This window comes from Schistocerca gregaria, chromosome 1 (genome assembly GCF_023897955.1).
Source record: "Schistocerca gregaria isolate iqSchGreg1 chromosome 1, iqSchGreg1.2, whole genome shotgun sequence".
In the NCBI taxonomy this organism is placed as follows: Eukaryota; Metazoa; Arthropoda; class Insecta; order Orthoptera; family Acrididae; genus Schistocerca; species Schistocerca gregaria.
In genome coordinates this window covers 467,631,294-467,653,524 of record NC_064920.1, presented here as the reverse complement: position 1 = coordinate 467,653,524, position 22,231 = coordinate 467,631,294, and the positions used below count along the sequence as shown (strand labels likewise).

At 38.6% G+C, this 22,231-nt stretch overlaps 1 protein-coding gene across 1 annotated transcript in view; it reads left to right on the top strand.

The window, feature by feature from the left end:
- LOC126352916 (structural maintenance of chromosomes protein 3) overlaps positions 1–22,231 on the top strand; it is a 172,834-nt gene that overhangs the window by 48,997 nt on the left and 101,606 nt on the right. The window contains exons 5-8 of the mRNA XM_050002723.1: positions 117–275; positions 3,670–3,781; positions 7,681–7,862; positions 21,914–22,159. Of these exons, the coding sequence (XP_049858680.1) occupies positions 117–275; positions 3,670–3,781; positions 7,681–7,862; positions 21,914–22,159 (699 nt within the window). The remainder of the gene's footprint in view (positions 1–116; positions 276–3,669; positions 3,782–7,680; positions 7,863–21,913; positions 22,160–22,231) is intronic.

Below are 22,231 nucleotides of genomic sequence, written 5' to 3'. Positions count from 1 at the left end.
ACTTACACGTAGCATTTGCTTGCTTTTCACTTGCTTCTTTCTCTAGTATTATGAATTTTTTATTTATAGCGCAGCACCATTCTGTATATTGATGCAGTGTTTTATTTGTCTTGCAGATAGATAAAGAGGAGGTTTATTTACGTCGGGTGATTGGAGCTAAAAAGGACCAGTACTTCTTGAATAAAAAAATAGTACCAAGAAGTGATGTGATGAATTTGCTAGAATCTGCTGGTTTCTCACGTTCTAATCCTTATTACATTGTAAAGCAGGGAAAGGTAAGCAAGCAAAGATGGGAAAAAGAGTGTTATACACTAATAAGTTGTTTATATGTCATTATAAAAGTTATTGTACAATATTGTAGAAAATAAATCTCTCTAAATGCAGTAGGAACTATAGACAGGCCAGTGAAATAATGTCACAGTGTGTCAGTTGTCCAAGTACAAATATCACACCAGAAAATAGTAGAGCCACTTCTGTTTCGTAGTAGTAAAGCGTCAAAACATGTCGACAGCTTCGAGTGATTGAAACACTCTCTTCATAATAAAAAAGAAAAGGTTTGGAAACATATTTTTAAAACAAAACTAAGATTATGATGTTCCAGTATTTTGATACATATTTTAATGTGTAGGTGCTTTTCTTACCTACATGTTAAGGAGGAGAGTAGACTCCACAGTCTTCAGAGACTCTTTGTGCCGTAATCTTTTCATTGCCCTGCATCTTCCAAGATGTACCATGTACTTTTGACAATAATGTTCCATTTTGTGGGAGTAATACTGCCCAATGCCTCATGCACTAAAAATGTGACATCCTTAAACTTAAAACTTTTATTTCTGTCTAACTTATGGTGTCACCTGAGCCCGCATGAATTCTGTTGCATTGAAATACCAGTGGTATGTTGGAAGAACCAACACTTTATGATGATTGTCTTCTGCATTTTGTCAATGTCTTAAATGATAATACATGATGTATGCTGTTTCACGAGTTCTAACAATTTTGCCCTTTACATTTGCTTATCAGATAGATGCTGTTCTTGTCTAGCCAGTCCACAATGACACTCTTTCTGCTGCTGCATGTACGGGCTTTGTTTAATCAAACAAAATGATATGGTGCATTATTAAATATGATTCGTTGTTCCTCGCACAGTGCAGCCCACACAGTCAGCCTTTAATGACCAGCATTTATCCATGTTTTGTCCAGCCAAAGCAGCTTCTTCCAGGTGATGTATTTTTTGTATGTGTAATAGTCATATGGTGCTCTCTTGAAAATTATGAAGTTCCATCATTTTGGCAGCACACACTCTGGTTTTTACCGGGCTCAGAAAAGCAGCAGTTTGCTCTGATAGCTCTGCAGCACACTTTCCCTCTTCATTTTCTACGCAGAGGTTGTCATCTCTTCATTTTCTACACAGAGCTTGTTCCAATTCTCAGTGCTGCAACAACTCAGGGGCTCGCTGTTATCCCTTTCTTCCTCAGAATAGTGTTGTATGAGGGTGGTATGAAAAGTTCTATAGTTGTCAACTCCGGCTGTCAGTTTGTTATTTGAAGTGCATCGTTGACCACCAAGAAACATTTTCAGTTTTGGAAAGAGGTGGAAGCCTGATGGAACCATATCAGATGAATAAGGCGGATCTGGCAACAAATCATACCTTAGTTTGAGTAATTTTGCCAAGGTGATGGCACATGTTTGTGGGCACACTTTGAACTTGCTGGAAGATGACTTTCTTCCTTGCTAAAGCTGGCCTTTTTTCGTGTATCTTTCATTGCAGTTTGTCCAGGAGGTTAGCATAGTCTTCTCCAGTTTTTTTTTTTTTTACGTTTGTTTCCCCAGTGGGGAGATAACCTACAAACAAAATCCCCTTTGCATTCCAGAACACTGATGCCATGGCCTCTCCCACCGAAGGAATTATCTTTGCCTTCTTTGGTGGTTGAGAGTCAGCATTTTTCCACTGCTTTGACTGTTGTTTTGTCCCTGGGATATAGTAGTGCACCCAACTTTCATCTGCAATCGCAAAGTGGCACGGAAAATCTTCTTCATTTCTCCTAAAACGGGGCAAACATTGTTCCGATATGTCCATTCTCATGTGTTTTCAATCCAGCATCAAGGGTCGCGGCACCCATCTTGTAAATAATTTTTTCATTTCTAATTCTTCAGTTAAAATGTGACAAACACTTTCAGGTGACATCTGGCAAGCGTGTGCAATTTCACTCACTTTCGATCAGTGATCCTCCATGACCATTTTGTGCACTTTTGCAATGATTTCTGAAATAGTGACACATCTTGGCTGACCACTGCATGGATCATCATATAAGCTCTCCCAACCAAATTTAAATTCATTTATTCACTTGGCAACAGTTGAATATGATGGAGCCTAGTCCCCCCGTGTATTCTGGAAATCGGCATGAATGTCCATTGCTTTCATACCTTTCTTTACGAAGTAGTTAATCACTGTTCAAATCTCATTTTTTTTTTTTTTTTTTTTTTCCATCTTCTCAAATCACTGTGCAGGAACAACAACAGAGCCACGTCATCACCACAGCTCTGTTCCAAGAGCACTGACGTGGCACATGTTTACAGACAACAGTCTTATGAATATCATGTGAACAAGTCACGCTAGCACTGACCTCTTGTGGTGATTCCGAGAAATTTTCAAACCACCCTTGTACATTATATTCGAGCTCACAGGACTGGCTCTTTGAGGTAATGCCGCTGCCTACTTTCCTGTGGTCTGAGGAAGAGGCCGTATCATATATGTTTGACATTAACAATATGACACTTTACATTGCACTGTTAACACAATCTGTATTAGTAAATCACGATCCACAACAAATGATGGACACAGGACAGCCACTGAGAGCCACCATGTGCAACCTTGAGTCATAGGAGTGGCAGTGCAGCACCGTCACCATGGTGACACTTACAAATTCCGGAGCTCAGATTGGAGCTATAGTATCCCCTCCATACAATGTGCTCCGCATTCTTCCAGCAGACTAATTTATTGGCAGAAGCTTTGTGTCGTAAAAAAAACTAACTCATTTTCATCATATATTTATTTTGAACTCCACAACTAGTTTCAGTATCAGTACTGTGTCCGTAACAGTTTAAATGTAATTAATGAAGCACATTAAAAATTAAAGTGTCAAACTGTATTCTAGTGCATGAACTGTAAATACAATAGAATATCTAGTACAGGTCATTTCATAATGTATCATAAGTGTGAGCATTGTCAATACAGTTGTTACAGAAAATGAAAAACTGTGCACCTGACAAAAGCTTTTACTGGTCTTGTACTCTTATATTTGAATTGTTGCTGATATATGCTTTCACCGTATGTAAGTCCACTTGAAAATGGAATAAGGTACCAAATCCGAGTGTGGAACTAAAAATAAAGAATTATGCAGTTGAGATGGATTAATTAAAACAGTGATCCTTTCACAATCCTCGGCATTATTGATTTACCGTTGTCACAGGATGACTGTTATTTGATATCACATTGCCATGCCAACTGTACAGTAAAATTTTTTATTATACCTGAAGATGCTCAGATGATTGAAACCTGTAGTTAATGAAGAATTATGTTATCAGCAGCTCTTGGTGGTTCTGAAATATGACTTTATTCAAATACATTATTTTGACAAAATAATATATAATTTATTGCAATTTTATTTCTAGATTAATCAAATGGCTACTGCACCAGATTCACATAGGTTGAAGTTACTACGAGAAGTGGCTGGCACAAGAGTGTATGATGAAAGGAGGGAAGAGTCAAAGGCCATTTTGAAAGGTATATATTCTTAGAATGTACAGAAACTTATAACCTTTAGTTCATGATTTCTACAAATCACATAAACTTCTCTTTGTTTACGTTTTCCAGAAATAAAAATATTGGAACCAGAAGTTAATACCGTATTTACCCAGTTATAAGATAAGGTTTTCTCCCAAATTTGGGGTACAAAAAATACAGGGTCATCTTAAATATGTAGATTAAACTATTGTTACTGAGGTCAGTGTTGTCACGTTGTGTTATAGATTAATATAGGGCAGTCTTAGAGCTACATATGAGACCTCAGCAATGGGCTGCATGTGCAAATTTATTTTGAGGTATTTGGAAGGGTTAGAGTGGGAAAAGCGACACACCATCTTGGCTGAGAGCAGCAATTTTCATCATGCTGCCGATCATGGTCATGTATGCTGCGTACTGTGGCTTTTTGTGAACATTACCATGTTTAAACCGCAGTTGACCTGAATCTATTTGTAGTTGGAATTCGGTTGACTCTAAAGATGAACAAATATTCAAAAATAGTATACCTTTCTGCAGGAGATGGTAAAAGTCTAAATAGGAGTTCATGATATACTTCGTGTTCTGTGCACCAGTGTTGTCGGTGCTCATCATGAGGTATGATAGAAAGGGGGTATGTTGGCTGCTCTTTCTGCACAGCTAGTGAGAGAGCGGCAGTCAGACAACATGTTTGGAAGCAGGAGATGAAGTAATAGTATCACATTCTCATGTCAATATAGATGCGAAAGGTACTATACATTTGGGTTTTTCAGCCAGTTCTCTGTTCCAAGAATAATTTGAGCACAACAGACTTCCTGGAGGGAAGTAAATTCAGGAATTTTGATACAAATACTTTGAAAATTTACTTTTAAAATTTTGACAGCCGAAATGTGTCTACTTCATACGCAGTCTGACTTTCCTCTGCGTATCAACTGGCAAGTGTTCATCAGAGAGCCTCAAACTACTGCTGAGCCTTAAAAACAATGTATTCTGCTCTCCAAGTAGCTGCTTCCTTAGTGTAGTCCACTAGTGATCTGTCAGAAGGAAGAGGAGTCCAAAGCTCTCAACCTCATAGCACAGGCACAGATATCTGCAGCAATGACTATCGCAGAATCGATGAAGCCTCTGGTTTGGAGCCAAGTGGAGGATTTCAACCAAAGGACCTCGATCAACTCTGAGTGCAATGCTGTAAATTGTGAACTCTTCTTGCCCCCCACAAACGAAGCCAGCAATCTTCACCACTTTCGCCTGCCACCTGTAGGAACTGTGGATGTCTGCAGAATTCAAGTGACAGGCTTTATTGGTACCCATATAAGCAACAACTTGCAGACTATTGCACCCTGCACCCTCAATAGCTGCAGGCAGGACCTCCTCGCTTCTGAAATGAGACCTCCTGGCACCGAGTGCACACTGGGAGTCTTTCCATACCTGGGCACTTTTTCCCTAAAAGGCTCCATAACATGCTAATATTGTACCTCCCGACAATTAGTAAACACCCCCCATGTGTGCCTACTCAGACCCTGTCGAAGGAGTTACCCTCTTTCCACTCACAGAGTGAGTGAGTGGCTCCAGATGACCAATCTTCACATTGAATCTCCACCTCTAGTGACTTGACTGCATAACAACCCACCACACTCACTGCAGTGAGCATGGATCTCTTGTATCAAGTACACTGGGAGCTGCCTCGACAGCAGAGCCTGTGGGCAAAACCAGTGATACCTGAAGTGTTCCATGTATTGCACCAGTTTCTCTTCTGCCGCCACACCTTGAGGCATTAGCCTTCTTCACTGCCGCAGACCTGCAGACGGCTGACTGTGGCCATCAGCATCCTCAGTTATCACAAACTCCGGCCTCCTGTGTGTGCACACTGCATGCACATACTCTATTCATTCCAGTAACTTAAGAACTAAATTTTGAAAACAAACAATAAAAGGTAAATATGTGACTTGCTAGTCTCCTGGCGTTTTACCAATGAAGGCTGAGAGCTAACTGAGCTGTGATCAGTGGTTACTGAGCGTCCAGAAAGAACGAACAAATGACAACCGCACTACAGATAGAACTAATGTACACACTGTCTTACTAAAATACAATGCTATAGCTCTTTAATATAAAAATATTCAGCGAATTTAATAATTAAACTATGCAGCCACACAAAAATATGCCAAGAATTTAAGAATTCAACTATAAAAACAAACATAAAACCTAAATATGTGACTTGCTAGTCTCCTGGTTCTTCACCAGTCTAGGCTAATTACTGTAGGAGGATATAGGCTGACTTCTAATTTGCATTTGGTGTGGTGAGAAGCAGATTGCACTAAATGTAGAAAAATGTAAGTTAATGCAGATGAGTATGAATACTATCATGCATTGTTTGAATACAGCATTAGTAATGTGGTACTTGCCATAGTCATATCAATTAAATATCTAGACATAAAGTTGTAAAGTGATATGAAATGGAGTGATCATGTAAGGACTGCAGTAGGGAAGGTGAATGGTCGATGTTGGTTTATTGGGAGAATTGTAGGAAATTGTGGGTCATCTGTAAAAGAGACCGCGTACATTCTTAAGTATTGTGCAAGTGTTTGGGATACCCACCAGTTCAGATTAAAGGAAGACATTGAAACAATTCAGAGATATGATGCTAGATTTGTTACTAGTAAGTTCGAGCTACACTCGAGTATCAGAGATGTTTAATAAACTCAAATGGGAGTCCTTGAAGAGAAGGTGACATTCTTTTTGGAAACAAGCATTTGAAGTTGACTGCAGAATGATTCTACTGCTACCAACGTATTTTTTGTGTGGGATCATGAAGATAAGGTAAAAAAAAATAGGTTCATGATGGGGCATGCAGACAGTCGCTTTTCTCTTGCTGTGTTCGCAAGTGGAACAGGAAAGGAAATGACCAGTAGTGGTACAAGGTACCCTCTATAGTGCAGCTACAGTGGCATCAAGTGTATTTATGTAGATTGTTGTTGTTGCTAAAATAGTGAAATAAAGATAAAAATTTATGTAAACCATTTTTTAAATTTATTTTATTTCTCTTTGTTTAGAATTGGTATAATGTTAGCTGTTTTAGGCAGATACTTTATATCAGTAAAACTACGCAGGATATTTCTTGGCTTCACCACGGGTGTGTGTGTGTGTGTGTGTGTGTGTGTGTGTGAGAGAGAGAGAGAGAGAGAGAGAGAGAGAGAGAGAGAGTAGTGTAATATTGCTAGAAAAAGATCTAGTGTTCAACAACTAGTGTGAATGCTGTTTTTCATTAATATGTTCCTGTTTCCCATTCGTTGATCTGCTGTAAATGAGTAGTTACCTTTATTTGGTATATTGCTCCATCCAAAAATTTCAATTATTGTTGCACTGCATGTTATAAGTAAAATTTTCTCAATGTGCCTCTTTAAATTGGTATCTTATATTCAGTGTTATGAGAAGGAAAGCTGCTACTCAACATACAGCGGACACACACACACACACACACACACACACACACATGCTTGACTGTGATCTCAGGCAACTGAAACTACACTTTTTGTTGTGCCTATCTGCGACTCAGCATCTCCGCTATGTGGTAAGTAGCAACTTCCCTTCTCAAAATATTGTTTCATTCCATCCTGGATTTTCCATAGTTTTATCTTACATTCAACTCGTCTTATAATTGGCTAAACACAATAGTTTCCATCGTATACAAAATTATGTTCAGTGTAGTTAGATGTTTATCATCATTTGAGGTATCTTTTGACTTTTACATGTACTGATGTGTTTCTCTCTCTCTCTCTCTCTCTCTCTCTCTCTCTCTCTCTCTCTCTCTCTCTCCCCCCCCCCCCCCCCTTCCTCTCCCCTCCAGAAATATCCATTTTATTGTTAATCCTGTAAGGATGGTGCACGCTCACATTTTCTTCTTACAGAAACTGAAGGCAAGCTGGACAAAATTGAGGAATTTCTGAGAACAATTGAAGAACGGCTAAAAACTTTGGAAGAGGAGAAAGAAGAACTAAAAGAGTATCAAAAGTGGGATAAAATGAGAAGATCTCTTGAATACACTATTCATGACCGGGAGTTGAAAGAGAACCGTGAAAAACTGGATAATGTGGGTTATTATTTACAGTATTTAACTTTATCGACAAAAGTTTATCATAATTTAATACCTGTATGTTTGAGTGCAGGAGATATTTATTGTTTCATCCGGCTAGTTTGTACAAGAAGGTAATACACTTGAAACAAATTTTAGAAATCCATTAATGTTTAGCTTTGCCAGTACTTGGTTTGTGCAAATCATTAGTTTTTGATAACAATTAAGTTGGCAGTTTTTGGTTAAAACCTTGTACTCTCATTCTGGAAGTGTTAAATCCTACTCCAGCCATGCAGGTTTAGATTTTATGTGGTTTTCTTAAATTGCTTAGTGGAAATGGTGGGATTGTTCTGCTGAAAAGGGAATGGCCAGTTTCCTTCCTTATTTTTCTTTGGTCCAAGCATTTACTAAGTCTATAATGTCCTTATTGGTGACAGGACATTAAACTCCAGTTGCTCCTTCTGCTTTTTAAATTAGTGCTTTGTTCTATATCTCCTTGTTATTTTGTATGTTTATGAGAACTAGTCTCGTGTGTAAGAATTTTGTAAAGTAGGTTCATGTTGCCGTAAGTGCCAGTGTGTCACCTGGATTAAACAAATCAGTAACCACTGAAAAATTAACTCAACATTGCATCGACATTCACAGTAAGCAGCCACACGTAGTGGTTTCTGCAAAGCATTTAGTTTACTTACATTAGTATATGCTACTTGTTCTTTGGATTCTTTCACGTGCCTAATTAGTTCTTTCTGACATACTATAAGATTACGAGACTATGAGGGAAATTTCATAAAGTCCACATGCAGCTAGATGTTGTGTTGGTCATGGTCAGGTGGTGGTAGCTATCAAGCCTTGGAGAACTGGATGAGGAGTTAAAGACAACTGTCAAACACATCTGTTGTAGCAGGCTGCAATTTTTGTTCATGTTCCAACCGATGATGCGTTTCCCCAGGGTTTAGAGGCCCCCTGTGGGATCATTTGGGGAGGGGGGCTGAATTTACACTCACAAAGCTCACAATTTGTAGCATTGGTTACATGGCTGACTGCAGTCATCTAATTTGGAACCAGGTTGAAGGTTTAAATGCAGTTGATTTTACATTGATATTTCTTAATCTTCTATGTGGTGGAGAGGGAAATTTTAATGTCCTCCTTAAATAGACCAAGCATGCACTATACTCAAATAGCACAGACATATCAGGTGCCCGAACGGCTGTTCATGGTTGACACTGCTGTAAATAGAAAAGTTGGAGCAGCATGAAGATGTAGCAAATTGCAAGGCAATCTCGGGAGAATAGGTGCTTGATTCAGTAACAAATAGTTGACTTCTTCATCATAAATACATGTAACATATTGTACATGAATAGGCAGACAGACCTGTCATTGTTCAGTTATATGATTGTGCTGATCATCTTCTGGAGATATAACCAACCATACAATATCCAGGAATGTGCATCTGGAATGACGTAAAGTGAACCAGTGGCATAAAACTAGCTGTAGGAAATGCAGATGCCTGACTGAGATTATTGGACGAACCCTAAGAAACATAATCTACAAAAGAAGTACCTCACAAAACTTATGTTTGTCTCATTCTTGGATACTGATCATCCGTCTGGGACCTTCACCAGGCAGGATTAATAGAGGAGATGAAATCCAAAGAAGAGCAGTGTATTTTATATTGCGTTCATTTGGTGAACACAAGAACATCACGTAGACAACTATGAAACACCAGTAGCAGATGTTACAAGAGAGGTTTTGTGCATCACTGTGAAGTTTATTATTCAAATTCCGAGTTCATATAACCCAAGAAGAGTTGGACAACATTCATCTTCCTACTACATCCATCTTGTAAAGTGACTGTGTTGGGTAAATCAAAGAAATTAAAATGAAGGCTTGCTGATGGTTGTCCTTCCTGTACACCATTTTCATGTGAGCAGGAAATAAAAATAACTTTTGTGCCTGAGGTATTGTCTGATGTGGATGGTGGCAAAATATTTTTAATTGTGACTGAGGTATTGTCTGATGTGGATGGTGGGAAAATATTTTTAAGTGTTAAGAACTATAGTCTCTAATGAGATGAACAGAGTGTCATAATATGAGATAATCTGTATTAAGATAAATAACATATATGAGAAGAAAAGTTGTGTTGATCATTGGTCTGTACCCTTAATAAGTGGGATTATTGGAAGGAATAATGCAGATTCAAAGAAGAATTGTCTGCTTTGTCACAGATTTGTGTAACAAGTCCAAGAGCTCCCTTAGAAAGCCCTCAACACAATCCAGTGGCAGATGTTGAAGGAAAGGTGCTATGCATCATGTAGATCCATACTATAAAATTCTGAGACGCTGACTCTAAAATCTTATATCGGGCGATATTTACAATTTATGACACTCAAGTCTAGGGGCAGAGTCATTACTGATATGTTCTGTGGAGCATTGTTGATAACACTTATTGTAATGGGATATGTTAACATCTGTTTGTGAGTAACCACTCGCAGAGCAGCAGCCAGAAAAAATATTTCATAGCAAAGAACTGGAGCACTTGTGCAAAATTCTGATAGGAATATAACCATTAAATGTGTAATGAGTGTTCAGATGAAAAGGTACAAAATGTCACAACAACCAATCTAGTTGAAATTTGCATATGCCACTGTGGGACATCACAGTGAGACATCTAGGGATGGGAATGTAGTGCTAAGCATGATTGTGTGTAGACATCGACACATGATACAGAGGAAAAGCAGGCAGTTGTGTGTTGTGTCTGCTTGACTTGGCAGTGCATGTGAGGATACCATTGCGTTAGTTAGTTTTCTGATTGCAGACGGGGATTAAATCGACCGATATTCATTAAAGGATGGTGGTCGTATATGGGGGAGACTTCGTGTCTTGAGAAAGGGGAGTGATTGTTTTTCAGAAGGTAGGGAATGTTTGAGTGGATGACCAGAGCCCTAGCCAGACAAACATGGTAATCAGCCCAAACTCATCAATAAGATGAACGACATGGTGAGAAGTGATTTGCGTGTCACAATGTGAATATTGGCAGTGATGTTGGGGCCATTTTTGGAACAGTGTGGACAGTGCACAGCAGGTTGAGTTGCAAGAAGTTGGATGTGCCATGGGTTCAGAAGAAGCTCAGCGAAGTGCAAAAGGAACTGCATATGGGGCTAGCACTGCAACACCTGTCCTGGTACCATGAAGACTGTGCTTTCTCTCAGAGTATCATAGCTGATGATGAGATGTGGTGCCATCATTTCAAGCCAAAGACAAAGCGGGACAGCATGCTGTGGAAGGCTGTGTTGTCACCTCCCCATAAAAAATTCAGAGCTGTGCTCTCAGGGGCATGGTGATGCTCAACATCTGTTTCAGCTTCCAAGGTCTGATACTCATTGAATTCCTCTAGCACAGAAAAAGCATCAGCAGTGACGTATGCTGAGAGACACTCCGTAGCTTACACAAGTCCACCAAGAGCAGATAGCCTGGGCTGCTTATGCCGAGAGTGTTTCTACTTGACGATAACACGCGTTCACATGCCTGCAAAGTCACACACACATATAGTGTAGTGGCCAAGTTCAAGTGGGAGCAGCTTCAGCATCTGCCCTATAGCCTAGACATGTCACCCTGTAATTTCCATGTGTTTGGTCCTAAAAAATTTAAAAAAAAAAGAAAAAGAAAAAAACATCTCATAGGGAAGCACTTCATCTCAGACGACAAACTGAAGGACACAGTGAAGGAGTGGCTTAGTGTCACACCCACAGGAATTCTGTGAATAAGGAATCCTTCGGCTTCTGAAACAGTAGATAGTTATGTATGCATATTTAGTGATTACTTTTAATTTCCAGAAAGATGCTATTTGTCATCGTATATGGGAATGAATCAAAAAGTAATGTCTCCTTTGGCAAAAAATTTAATAACAAACTTTTAGCAGAATGATTACTGATCATAACCTGAATTGTTCTCTATACACTATCATTCAGTATAGTCACCATGCATTTATACACATATGTGCCATCGTCAGACCCAGGCATCAAAACCAGTTTGGAAAATTTCAGGATTTTCCTTGTGATCCATGATTTTAAAGCATATTTAACCTCATCCAAGTCATTCAGTCCACAACTATTTACGATGTAAGAATTTTACTACTACATTTAAGCACATCGGTTGTCTTTCATAGGTTAAAACCTTTAGAAGTCAGACGGGGTGAAATGAGGGCTGTAGGGTACATGAGGTACTACTTACCTACCCATTTTTGAGTGGTAGGTGGTAGGTGGTGAAAATTGCTTTCAGTGGCATGGATTATTGCCTTCCCAAGTTTCGTAAGTATGGTTACATAGATTTTACTTTTGATTGTGAACTCTTAATGCATCTGTCTCTTCGAATCACTTCATCGAGACATTCTTGATTGGTACCTGCAACAGATGTCATCAGCTGGCCACTGCACGGTAATGTCTGCTGCTCTATTACCAAACTTTCTTGCCAATGCCACACAGCATTTTCTTCATGATTGAGGTTAAAACAGTTTTAAAATCGTCTCGAGAATCAAAACCGTGAACTTTTCCAAACTAGATTTGATCCCTGGGTTCAGTGATGATGCAAATGTGTACAAATGAGTAGTGACTATGCTGAAAGATATTGCAGAGGACAGCTCAAGCTATGATCTGTACTATTTCGGCGGTTATATTTTCGCTATTAAATTTCTTGTGACACTGGAGGAGTTACTTGTTAATCCACCCTTTTTCTTAACAGCTACTATAAGAAAAAAGAACATCCAAAACTATCTAAATTGCTTATGTTGCTTCAGAAATATGATTTTTTAAGACAGGAAATTCTCAGTGTGTACAGCAAAGAAATAGGCTTCAGCCATTCAGTGTTCAACATGCATAAAATATTAATGAAAAGAGAGATGTTGTTTCATGGTGATGCAGATTCCTGTGCAGGATCATGGATGTGACATTCGAAAGTATAGTGCATCTAAATAAAACATAGTTTAATGCCAGTCATTTATTACATAGAGCTGGAACACCTGAGGAACAGTGGTAGTGTCTGTTGGAAAAGGAGAATGAATTGTTATTTACATTCAGTTACGTTGGGCAGTTTTGTGATGAACTGCCTGTAATATTTTCATTCAAAAAAGGTATATGATTAATATCAAGAGATGAACAGTGTACTTTTGCAGAAGTGGTTCGAGACTACTTATTACTGGACTGTTATAGACCATCTTCAGACCCATACTACGGTGTAGATGGTGGTGTGAACTGAGCAATTAGATTTTGTGGAGGTGTAGTGCCTGCCCAGTTCACAGCCACCATCTACATCCTGGTGCAGGTTTGAAGGTGGTCTAAAACAGACCTTTCACCCACACTGGGACAAATGCCGATTCATTTATTTTACAAAGATTCCTGGTCCTGAGAACCAAAGGCATAGTCGACATGTAATTTTAAAAAAAAGTTTTGTGTGGTTGTGACTGAATATTAACAGTTTTATATAATAAATAAAACACTGTACTCCAGAGAGAGATGTTCTCAAAAATTTCCTAATAAATGCTTTTTCTTAGTGAATTGTATGCAGGTGAACTGTTTTCACAGAGACAGTTTGAAGTAGCTTATGTTCTGCATGTAAATATCGAGAAGTAACCAATTTTCAGTTAGTGGTATTGTATATGTTGTGGCGAAGCCCCATTTGGAAAAATAATATACATAATAACCTGTTTGGAAATTTAAAAAGTGCTCGAAGGCAACGATGTATCAGTGTTCTCGATGCTCTGGTGCCATGCAAATTGTGGGTGGTTGAATGGTCTCTTTAACACTTTGCCGTCCGCACGTCGTGTACAAATTTATTCGCTTGGTGCCGCAGCACTAATTCAGATTACTTGGCTTGTTGTCGCTGGCCATTCTTGATATTATGGGGAGATCATAAATTGTTAAATTTCACTAATCTCATCATTAGTTCTCATAAGATCACAACCCTGTTCCCCTACTTTCATGAAATTTCAAAGATATACATACGTAAATAAATACAAAATTTGTTTGTTTCATATATTTGTTGTCTTTGGTACTTAGTATTACTCTTTCATATGAAATACAGCAAAACAGTCTCCAAGATGTAACGCAACTTCACAAGACTTGCACATTAGGTTTGTTATTGTTCTTTTTTTGTTTTTGGAACATACATGGCAGTTTCTTTATTTTCGTTTATTCATTTTGGAAATAAGTATTAGTTGGTGTTGCTTTATGTGACTGAGAAGTCTGTCAACCGCATGATGATGAGACGTACATGATGTAGTGGCAACCTCCAACTTTTGCTCAGAAGCAGGTACATGGGCTTTTATCCACGAATCAGACACTTTCAATAAAAAATCGTGAAATCGGAGACTCTTGTGTTCTGTATTGAAATATTGACATGTACAAAATGCATTAAATAATGCGCAGTTAAAGAGGTACATGCAAACCTTTTTTGACCATTTTACAGTTTTTCTGTATATAGGGTAATAACTCCAATATTTTTCCGCCTGATCCACTCCTTTCATGTATTTGTTGTAATCTAATACACTTTCAGGCTTTTTAATTCTGTAATTGGTTTTTCTACATTTTCTTTGAGTGTCAGTCAAAGTGTCATTATGTATTGTAGAGATCATTTGTATCATTTTAGTTTTTGCAGCTCTCCATACCTGTGCGAGTACTTCACCTTTCCGTTGATGAAAAGCTTCAAGCACATTGACTTTTGCGTGCTTTAATTTTTCCAGAAATTCTATACTTTTCTGTATTGTTCCACAAACTTTAATTTTCTTTCCAAGTAACTTCTCTGCAAGTTCTACATTGTTATAATAATTATCCATGTAGAGGTGATGTCACTTTCCATAAGAAGGTGTCAGTAGTTTCCTCACTGTTTTTGCTTAAGGCTGTCCAGCGCCAGAATAAATCTTGAATGAGGAAATATGTCCTGTACTCGACTCACACAGCATCCGAATGAGTAAGCCGTATTTCATAATTTCCGGCGGATTGTAAACTTAAAATTTAACCACCCACATCACAGTATAATTCCTTCATCAGTTGAGATGTTTTGAGTTAGATTAAAAGTTTCTTTAAACTTTTTGGAAAAATAATCAATTACAAATTGCACTTTGAAAAGTCTGTTGGCATTATCCATTTTTTTGTTGCCAGAAAAATGTAAAAATGATAATATTTGTCTGAATTGATTGCAGGACATCGTTTTGCGAAGTATTGGTGTGTCTGTCAATGAAGTCGTTGACAAATAATCATCAATCCTTGCCTTTTTTTAAATAATTCCCATAAGGATAGCAAGCCCGAACCATTTTCTAAGTTTGGGCCCCGTAACGTCAACAAATTCGGCTTTTTTGCTATCCAGTTTCCTTCTATTGCAATTTTGACTATAGTACTTGTTGATTTTGTTGCTAATATATTCAAATAGATCGTTCCCAATATATAATTATACGATATCCTCGATGCTCTATGTATCTTTGGACTCTGAGATCCTTCAAATTTGTTATTGGTTGTCGGTAAATCAAAGTGTAAATCGACCACTGTGAACTGTCGTCTTCATCTGATTCATCCAAATCAGTTGGCAACTGTAGCGTTCGCCGAATTCTTCCTGGTCGTATTTCACTATCTTCCAACGATTCTGCTTCACTTTAAATTTTTTTATATCTGATGTCTTCTTCCCAGTTGGCCAAGTCGTCTGGAACTCCGGACAAGACATCCACGCATTCATCGTAATTAATTGTATCGTTTCTTTCGTCTGCCTTGATGAAAGGGCACAGGTACTTATAAAAACAAAAACCTTGTTGATGTGTGCAACTTATTGTTACCTAAACAGAACACCAACAGAATGCAAAAGATACTGAAGTGCTAACGCCATTCACTGCGCAATACTATGCTCACAACACCATTGTGGTGTCGTCGACCACGGAGCGATACTATACACACAACACCACCGTGGTGTCATTGACTGCTAAGCGATACTATGCTCACGGCACCACTGTGGTGTTGTCGGCCGTTGACCGCTATTTCGCGCACGACACCTCTGTAGTGTTGACGGCCGTTGACCGCTATTTTGTGCATGACACTGCTGTGGTGTCACCAGACGGCATAGTGTTGAGATATACACCATGTAATATAACATCGGTTTCAGCCTTGTGACCTAGAACTTTATAACAAAGGATTATGTACACTTCTTAAGTAAAGTTCAAAATTTAGTTTAATGTGGACACTTGTAACGTGAAAGATTAGGTAGTGGATATTTTGAACTGTGGTTGCATGTAACCCCACTAGAGTTTGGGCTTGAACTACCTTGTTAACAATACTCTGGTAGTCTCAACAAGCAAATACATGTTAGCCGTTTCCAAATAACTTGTGCTGTACTTGGCTCATTGCTTTCTTTTCCTGTTTTGAACTGAGTGAAGTGGCTAATCCTGATCCATCATAAATTTCAATTATGACCCTCACAAGACCAGAAGGTATCAGCAATCAGTGTACAAAGTGTCAGTTCTGCTTTTGAAAAACATGGGTGTAGGCTGCTGCTAGCTTGTTCACGGTCATGGCTGTCTACCACTGTATAGTGTCCGCACTCTGTACTATAGTGACTGAAAACGAAATCTGTCATGTTTTCCAACTCTGTTGAAATTCTTTCTCTGAGCTACTTTCAGTTCTACTTCTATGCAATATGCCTTTTCAATTCCACCTTTAGCGTTGTCAAGTGTGGGTCACACAGTATGAATGCCCACAAAAGGTGGAAATTAATATCTTATGGATTTCATGATCATTGAATTGGGTGGGAAAGGACAAGTAATGTCAAGGACATCTTAGATCAAAGCCGCATTCAGTTCAGTGGTGGGAAAATGCTGCTGCTTTTCAACAGAACAATCATTTGTTGATAACTTAAATACAGGCAGATGGAGGAGGATGGGGGAAGGAATTTTGCGGAAGAAAAACTGTTGAAGTTTTTACAAAAGCAAACATTACAGCCAAAAAGTTCCCAGTTGACACTTTTTCAACAGACAGTTTTAAAGAACTAAGGCTTTACTTATTTTCACCCATGTAATATGACAATGTTTGAAATTGTGCTTCTAATCATTTAAAAAAATGCAAAATACACAAAAAATAGATGCGAATTTCACCAAAGAAAGATGCAACATTTTTCAGCCCCTACTTTCTACTAATCTGATAAGGCCATCAGTGAATGTTATGGATAATGCTCCATATAATTCCATTGTTCACAATAAGGCACCAACTTCAGCAAGTAAGAAAGATTATATAATTCATTTTTTGAAAAGATGACATTTTGACCTCAGAGAATATTTGGAGACGGTTGAATTGCTTGAAATTGTGACATAAAGGAAACGACAGTTTTCAACAAGAGTAGTTGATGTGTATGAAATCATTCGCCTTCTTCGAATTATGATTTTCATATACAAGTGAGGCTTTCAGAATACCTAGTGATTACTGAGATACTGGTTCGGTTGGTATTTATAAAATTCGGTTGTGACCTATAAAATTAGACTACCCATTCCAATTGTTATATCAAGTCATACAGGATTACGTTTCATTATGCTGCTACATACCTACATACATGTAACATCATGATAACACTAATCAAACACAATTCTTTGCTTCCTTCTATCATATTATATAATCATTCAGTATCACCCATTTCCAGCTGATATCCCACATTTCAAATATTTTTGTTAAAAAACATTTTTAGCATACACTGTAGTAAGTTTTATGATTTAAGGTAATATATAAACTTCTTGTTGGCAGTTCGTTGTCCTGACCAGTGGTTTAAAATTAAAGTCTAATACAATTAATAAAATGTCTTACATTTTATAAAACATATGCTTAAAAAGTAATATCCCATTGTTAACATTTTTCCCATAGTCTACACCATTTTTTGAAGTAAAGTGGAAAGGGGGTGGGGCTTTCACTATATAGTTTTGAACATGTATTTAGTTTACTGTAAATAACGACTTTCATGTGAAGTTTCTTGTGGCAGAAAAAATTATATTTTGAGAACAGTGCTTAAGAAAATTATGGAAACCGTAGAAAAAGAAGTGTCATTGGGATGAAAAGATGATATTTCATGCCTTTTGATACCAGTTGAGGAATTGTTTTAGTTTATAAGCAGTGACATTGAGAGAAAAGTGTGCTTAAGTGACATCAAATTGAGAGGGTCACAATACAAAACATTTATTTGTTTACAGTTAAGTGATAAATACTAAGAGAAATACAAGAATTGCTCTAACTTATGTCACAAATAACCCAAATTAAGAAGGTGAATTTGATACATACTGGAATTTTTGTTTTATGCACCTAACGAGAAAGAGGTGAAATCTTTGCTCATTGTTACTTCTGTTTCCAGTGATTATCCTCCTTTTTCTCCACAGATAGAACATTATGATAACATTTCTCTAGTCCGAATTATAGTTCGTGCAACACATTACAATCAAGTTTCTCATAGTAGAGGACTTAAAACTATCCCAAAATTTTAAAAAGACCCTGAGAAAGACTCAAGTGTACATGTGGTATAAACAGTTTTTACAAGGACAAGAAATAGTTGAGGATTCAGCTCATCGTTGTTGTCCAAGGACCAGAATGACCAAGGGGAATATCGGTATTCTTAACTAGCTTATTGAAGACGAGGTTCGCATAGGCGATCAGTACTGACAGCCTTGGATTTCAGAAAGTGTCCCTAAGGTGTGTATCTCATTTTCAAATAACAGAGCGTTGATGTCATCATCTTGAGGTGTGCAAATTGTTTCTGACACACTATCAGGCTGAAGGGGAACAGTTTTTGCACCTGATAGTGATCTGTAATGAAACATAGGTGCTCCATTACAGCCCAGAATTAAAAAAACCACCATGGGATGGCACAACAAGCATGAATCTGCACCTGTCAAAGCCAGAAACCATCTGTCCTTGGGGAAGCTTCTTTCAACAGCTTTGGTTAAGGGAATTCTTGTTGATTTTCTCCACAAATATCGTACTATGAATGCTGCATACTATTGCAGAATTTGCATATAATCAAGAAAGGCATGAATTTCCAGTCTAGGATGTGATTGTGCTTTGTGACAACAGTCAAACCCTCACAGCTGCCTGAACTCAACAAAAAATTCAGTAATTGCTCTGGATCAGACTTATCACCCTGTGTTTTCATTTGTTTGGCCCACAAAGAGAAGCAGTCGAAGGACACAGATTTGACTACAGTGCTGCTGTCTTAAGTGTTCGTGCAGTGGCTTGTGTCACAGCCATGTCCATTTTATGAAATGGGGATCAAGAAGAATCCTGAACTAAGATTGGAATGTATACCGCAGAGACAGGCTGGACAGTGAAGGGGGAGGCGTGTTTATAGCGATAAGAAGTGCAATAGTATCGAAGGAAATTGATGGAGATCCGAAATGTGAAATATTTTGGGTGAAGGTCACGGTTAAAGCAGGCTCAGTCATGGTAATTGGATGTTTCTATAGGCCCCCTGGCTCGGCAGCTGTTCTGGCTGAGTGCCTGAAGGATAATTTGGAAAATATTTCGAGTAGATTTCCCCACCATGTTATAGTTCTGGGTGGAGATTTTAATTTGCCGGATATAGACTGGGAGACTGAAATGTTTATAACGGGTGGCAGGGGACAAAGAATCCAGTGAAATTTTTTTAAAGTGATTTATCTGAAAACTACCGTGAGCAGTTAATCAGAGAACCGACTCGTGGCGATAACATATTAGACCTGCTGACAAACAGACCCGAACTATTTAAAACAGTTAACGCAGAACAGGGAATCAGTGATCATAAAGCGGTTACTGCAGCATTGATTTCAGCCGTAAATAGAAATATTAAAAAAGGTAGGAAGACTTTTCTGTTTAGCAAAAGTGACAAAATGCAGATCACAGAGTACCTGACGGCTCAACACAAAAGTTTTGTCTCAAGTACAGATAGTGTTGAGGATCAGTGGACAAAGTTCAGAACCATCGTACAATATGCGTTAGATGAGTATGTGCCAAGCAAGATCATAAGAGATGGAAAAGAGCCACCGTGGTACAACTACTGCTGCAGAAGCAAAGGGAACTTCACAGCAAACATAAACGTAGCCAAAGCCTCGCAGACAAACAAAAATTACGGGAAGTGAAATGTAGTGTGAGGAGGGCTATGCGAGAGGCGTTCAATGAATTCGAAAGTGAAGTTCTATGTACTGACTTGGCAGAAAGTCCTTATGTCAAAGCGGTAGGTGGATCAAAACAAAATGTCCAGACACTCTGTGACCAAAATGGTACTGAAACAGAGGATGACAGACTAAAGGCCGAAATACTAAAGGTCTTTTTCCAAAGCTGTTTCACAGAGGCAGACTGCACTGTAGTTCCTTCTCTAGATTGTCACACAGATGACAAAATGGAAAATATCGAAATAGACGACAGAGGGATAGAGAAACAATTAAAATCGCTCAAAAGAGGAAAGGCCGCTGGACCTGATGAGATACTAGTTCGATTTTACACAGAGTACGCAAATGAACTTGGCCCGCTTCTTGCAGCGGTGTTCTGTAGGTCTCTAGAAGAGTGCAGCATTCCAAAGGATTGGAAAAGGTCACAGTTCATCCCAGTTTTCAAGAAGGGACGTCGAACAGATGTGCAGAACTATAGACCTATATCTCTAATGTCGATCAGTTGTAGAATTTGGTACACGTATTATGTTCGAGTATAATGACTTTTCTGGAGACTAAAAATCTACTCTGTAGGAATCAGCATGGGTTTCGAAAAAGACGGTTGTGTGAAACCCAGCTAGCGCTATTCGTCCACAAGACTCAGAGTGCCATAGACCCGGGTTCACAGGTAGATGCCGTGTTTCTTGACTTCCGCAAGGTGTTCGATAGAGTTCCCCACAGTCGTGTAATGAACAAAGTAAGAGCATATGGACTATCAGACCAATTGTGTGATTGGACTGAGGAGTTCCTAGATAACAGAACACAGCATGTCATTCTCAATTGAGAGAAGTCTTCTGAAGTAAGAGTGATTTCAGGTGTGCCGCAGGGGAGTGTCATAGGACCGTTGCTATTCACAATATACATAAATGACGTTCTTGATGACATCGGAAGTTCACTGAGGTTTTTTGCAGATGATGCTGTGGTGTATCGAGAGGTTGTAACGATGGAAAATTGTACTGAAATGCAGGAGGATCTGCAGCGAATTGACGCATGGTGCAGGGAATGGCAATTGAATCTTAATGTAGACAAGTGTAATGTGATGCAAATACATAGATAGATCCCTAATCATTTAGCTGCAAAATAGCAGGTCAGCAACTGGAAGCAGTTAATTCCATAAATTATCTGGGAGCATGCATTAGGAGTGATTTAAAATGGAATGATCATATAAAGTTGATCGTCGGTAAAGCAGATTCCAGACTGAGATTCATTGGAAGAATCCTAAGGAAATGCAATCCGAAAACAGAGGAAGTAGGTTACAGTACACTTGTTCACCCACTGCTTGAATACTGCTCAGTAGTGAGGGATTCGTACCAGATAGTGTTGATAGAAGAGATAGAGAAAATCCAACAGAGAGCAGCGCGCTCCGTTACAGGATCATTTAGTAATCGCGAAAGCGTTACGGAGATGATGGATAAACTCCAGTGGAAGACTCTGCAGGAGAGACGTTCAGTAGCTCGGTACAGGCTTTTGTTAAAGTTTCTAGAACATACCTTCTCCAAAGAGTCAAGCAGTATATTGCTCCCTCCTACGTATATCTCGCAAAGAGACCATGAGGATAAAATCAGAGAGATTACAGCCAACACAGAAGCATACCGACAATCCTTCTTTCCACGAATAATACGAGACTGGAATAGAAGGGAGAACCGATAGAGGTACTCAGGGTACCCTCCCTCACACACCGTCAGGTGGCTTGCGAAGTATGGATGTAGATGTAGATATCTGCTGGGAAAAATGTGTTACCTATTCAGGAGGCTGCATAGAAAAATAAGTTTGTATGTGTGAATTGTTCTGAAGGTTAAACTTATAAAAAATCCAGTTTATATTTGGTCCACCATTGTGTGAACAGTAGTGTAACTAATACCTATTAATGTCCATTTTACAGATGGAAAAGCAGCGTAAAATGTCTGGGGAAGAGCAAAAAAAATTTAGTGCTGAGCAGAAAGTTGCGCAGGAGAAAATCAGGACAGCAGTAAGAAATTTAAAGGAAGCGAAGAAAATTGTGCAGACGCTAAAGGAAGAAAGGGACACGTTAAGTGCAGATCAGCAGCAACTTCTGAAAGAGAAAACGAAGTTGGAACTGACAATTAAGGATCTTTCTGATGAAGTTATGGGTGACAATACATCAAAGGTGAGAGAAATGCTCAAGTTTTTCGTACATAGTATCATCAATGTATAATTCTATTGAAACCTCTCAAAATGC